Here is a 4,322-nt window from a genome sequence, read left to right as displayed (position 1 = left end):
GCATCGGGAGGCGGCTACAACGACACCTATCCGCTGTCCCCGCCGCAGCGCAACGCCGAGGGCGTGCGCTATCGCATCGGCATCATCGCCGACCTGGACACGCGGTCGCGGGGCACACGGGACCACACCTGGTTCAGCTACCTGAAGAAGGGCTACCTGGTGCTGGCGGCCAGCGGGGACCGCGTGGCCGTGGAGTGGGACGCCGAGGACTGCGTGCTGGAGTCGCACCTGGCCGAGAAGGGCCGCGGCATGGAGCTCTCCGACCTGGTCGTCTTCAACGGCAAGTTGTACGCTGTGGACGACCGCACCGGCGTGGTCTACCAGGTGGAGGGCACCAAGGTGGTGCCCTGGGTGATCCTCTCGGACGGGGACGGCACCGTGGGCAAAGGTGAGCCCGCTCTGGCGCTAGGACCCCTCCTCTCCTGGCCTTGCCCTTGGGCGGGAGGGCTGGGGGAGCCCGGGGTGGGGGGCAGCCGGGGATGCCCGTTCAGCTGTGGGCTCCGTGGAAAGATCGGTGGTCGCGGGCCCCCGGGATGCCCGGTGCGGGCTGACGCCAACGCTGGGTCTGTGCGCGGCAGGCTTCAAGGCGGAGTGGCTGGCAGTGAAAGACGAGCACCTGTACGTGGGTGGCCTGGGCAAGGAGTGGACCACGACCACCGGGGAGGTGGTGAACGAGAACCCCGAGTGGGTGAAGGTGGTCGGCTACAAGGGGGACGTGGACCACGAGAACTGGGTCTCCAACTACAACGCACTGCGGGCAGCCGTGGGCATCAGGCCCCCAGGTGAGAGGGGGCACGACTGCCCTGGGCACTGGCAGGGAGGGGTGGGGGGCACCGTGGCATTGAGTCCACGTGCCCTGGCGTGGGGTGATGCTTCCTGAGCTGTAGGGGCTAGTGGAGCACGAGCGGTGCCCGTGGGTTGGGACAGGAGGCCTCGCTCTGCTGTTCCGGGGCTGGGGCAGCGTGGGGCGGGTGCACGAGCTTGCGGGCACGGAGCAGGAGAGCTGTGACGTGCTCCGTGACGGCCAGGGCTGGCCATCCAGACCAGCCAATGCCCCGTTGTCTGTGGCAGGGGCAGGCAGTGGCCCATGGGCCACTCCTGGCACCCAGTCCTGTGCCCGGCCTCCCCTCCCGGCCGTGGCAGGTGATGTGGCTCTGTCCCTCCCCAGGCTACCTGATCCACGAGTCAGCCTCTTGGAGCGACACGCTGCAGCGCTGGTTTTTCCTGCCACGCCGAGCCAGCCACGAGCACTACGACGAGAAGGAGGACGAGCACCGTGGCACCAACCTGCTGCTCAGCGCCACACAGGACTTCAGGGATGTGGCCCTGCGGCACGTTGGCGACGTGGTGCCCACCCATGGCTTCTCCGCCTTCAAGTTCATCCCCGACACCGACGACCAGATCATCGTGGCCCTCAAGTCGGAGGAGGACCAGGGCAAGGTGGCCAGCTACATCCTGGCCTTCACGCTGGACGGGCGCTTGCTTCTGCCCGAGACTCACATTGGGGACGTGAAATACGAGGGCATCGAGTTTATGTAGCAGAGACTTGCAACGGGACACAGGGCTGGGGCTGGGGCCGGAGCACTGCTCTTGGGCTCGGCAGGGCCAAGCCACCGGGGAAGGGCCGGGGCCGCGCCTGTGGGGCCGGGCATGTCAAAGCCACTGGAGAGGCGCCGGGCCAGCTCCCGGCATGCGGCTGGCCGGTGGCCCCAGGCTGGACCCGGGCGCCGCCTGGCAGAGGTTGGCACATCCGGTAAAAGAGCCTGGCTGCAGTGGTGTGGCTCACATGTGTCTCGGCGCTGACGCCTGGTGGCGAGGGACGGGCACTGCAGGCTGCCACGTGCTGCCCTGCTCCCTGGAGGGGGTTTGGGGCGTCTCGTGGCCCCAAGCAGGGCAGCGCAGGAGGGGGCGTCCCCTTTCCTGCCCGGCTGCGCTGCCCCTGGCTCCAAGCCCCGAGCTCTGGAGGGCGAGTGCCTCAGAGGCGCCTGCTTGCCGTGGCCCGCGGGGTGGGGGAACAGTCCTGAGTTGCCATGCCTGTAGGTGAAGGCAGGCTGGCGTGCGCTTCGAGTGCCTGCCCAGCTTGGATGGGAGCATCCCTCCAGGGCAGCTCTGCCCCTGCCACGCCATGTGCAGGCAGCTCTCCTGGAGGGGGAGGCGAGGGCTCTCCCTAATCGTTCTGCCAGAGACCACCCTGGGCCGGCCGTGACCTGCCCGGCCTGGCTCCTGCCCCCCTTGGGCAGAAAGTCCCTCCTAGACCCCAGGAACAGGACTGCACCCTGGCCGCCCGGCTGGATCCCAGCCTGGGCCCCACAAGGAATGGGGGAAGCATTTGCCTTTGGTTGCTGGGATCCTTCAGCTTTTCTTCCCGCCCCTGCTACGCCACCGTGCCAGAGCTGCACCCACTCGAGATGCTGCAAGCTCACTGCCCCCCTCCGCATGGGGCAGGGGCAAGGCAGGCTCTGGGCCTGGGATTGGAGCCCTGGGGCCATGCTTCTGGGTAATGGGCACCCTGGACTGCCCCTGTGAGCCGTGGCATATTGGTGCATGGCAGTGGCTCACGTCTCGCTGCTGGGGGCTTGACAGGCTGTGTGGACTGCCACCTCGGCGCCATGGTGCAACCGAGCGCCCAGCCCTGGCCTGCACGGCTCCATCCTGTCAGGAGCCGGGAGACCCCAGGCGTAGGTGACAGGCTGAGCAACTCCACTCGTGGGGTGCCCGTGCAGGGGGAGCACTGCCCGGCGTCTCTTCCAGGCAGCAGGAGGGCATCCCCGGCCCGAATGGGACCAGAGGTGGGTTGGTCCCTGGTGGCTGGGTTGGTCCCTGGGCCACAGAGATGCTCTCTCCCTGCCCAGCCTCTCCCTTGGGAGAACCAGCTTCATGCCTGTGGTGACAGGGGAGCGCCGTGTCCATGCCAGGGCTCTGAGCTCCGGCAGGCGCAAAGGCCCTCTCCCGTGGGATGGCCGTGCCCTGCCATGGAGGTAAGTGGGCCTAGGGAGGGGCCATGCCCCCTGAACCCAGGTGTTCTGGAGTCCAGGCCCCATGCACTCCTATCCTGGTGTTGGGCCAGGCCAGAAAGGGCCTCGGGAAAGCCAGCATGGCGGGAGGCTCCCCAGGAGATGGTCAAGACCCAGGGGTGCATGAGCCCCGGGCAGCGCTTGGCCCCCACGTGCACTGTCCCTGCCCAGAGTCATGGGTTGTCCCTGCAGCGGCCCTGATCCATCCCCCTGGGAGTGATTCAGTGGCATGTGGGGGCCCTTCCTGGCCCGGGGCTCCCACAGGATGCCCACATGCCTGCTGCCCCCCAGCTGCCGTGCCCTGGGTCCCAGCTGGAGCACTGGGTGAGTGCTGCCCCCCAGCTGGGCAGTGTGGCCCCATGCCATGCAGGAGCGGGGGGGCAGGCATCCCCCCACTCAGGGGGGCTGGTGGATCCCCGGCGCTGGCGGGGCAGAGCAGTTGCTGCCCATGTGCGCCAGGCCACTGCTGCTGTGCGATGCCAGGCCAAGTCCTGCAAAGGTGGAAGGGGCTGGGCCCCACAGCTCGGTCCTGGCTCCGCTGAGCCTGGGGGCTGCGGGTGCAGCTGCTGCATGAGCCCCCAATGTGCCTGTGGGGTCCTCTCCCAGGCAGCCTTGAGCCCGAGCCCCCGGCAGGGTGACCCAGGCGGCGTGGGACCTCCCAAAGCAAAGTGCGCAGCGCCCTTTTAAGAGCCCGGCTGGCAGGGGATGCTGCAGGAGTCCTCCCCTAATAGCTAACAGCTGGTGCAGAGGGAGGGGGCTGGGCTGCCTGCCCAGGGGCCACCAGCTCCTGTGGCCTTGGCCTTGGCTCTCTGCTGCCCCAGGCATGCCCTGCCCAGCAGTGACAGCCCTCCCCCCTCCCCCAGGTCCCAGAGGGGACGGGTGAGGAGCGGGCCCAGGCGTGGCGTGTCCAGCCTGGCGGCTGTCGGGGTGCAAGGGGCAGGGCCCGGCGGCGGTCCGGGCTGCAGGGGTCCGGGCCGGCCTTAGCCACTGGCCTTGCGTGGCGGCGGCTGGCTCCGGACAGGCCTCACTCTGGGAGGCCACAGACCTGTGCCCAGCGGGCACCTCCGTCACCCGAGCGCCCTGCTGGGCTCTGGCTCCCAGGCCCTGCGTGGCCGGCGGTGCCTGGGGGAGCCCTGCGATGGGGGCCAGTTCCTGGGAGTCCCCGGAGGGGGCTGCGGCCTCTCCAGAGACCGGCCGGTGGCGGAGCCAGCGTCTCCCGCGTGTTCCCCTTTCCCCGCGGCAGTGAGTCCCCGCGGGTCCGGGCAGGGGGCACGGCCCGGCTCCCGCGCGCCCCCACGCCCCTCCCTG

At 69.5% G+C, this 4,322-nt stretch overlaps 1 protein-coding gene across 1 annotated transcript; it reads left to right on the top strand.

Moving 5' to 3' along the window:
• Positions 1-6: 6 nt before the first annotated feature.
• CANT1 (calcium activated nucleotidase 1) lies at positions 7-2,705 on the top strand (the record flags this gene model as incomplete). Its single annotated transcript, XM_025193368.1, has 4 exons — positions 7-388; positions 579-782; positions 1,169-1,614; positions 1,664-2,705. Coding segments are annotated over 3 exons (957 nt in total), but the record flags the coding sequence as incomplete, so codon positions are not given.
• Positions 2,706-4,322: the final 1,617 nt, after the last annotated feature.

The sequence above is a fragment of the Alligator sinensis genome, unplaced genomic scaffold (genome assembly GCF_000455745.1).
Source record: "Alligator sinensis unplaced genomic scaffold, ASM45574v1 scaffold1565_1, whole genome shotgun sequence".
In the NCBI taxonomy this organism is placed as follows: Eukaryota; Metazoa; Chordata; order Crocodylia; family Alligatoridae; genus Alligator; species Alligator sinensis.
This window is presented reverse-complemented; position numbering and strand designations above follow the sequence as displayed.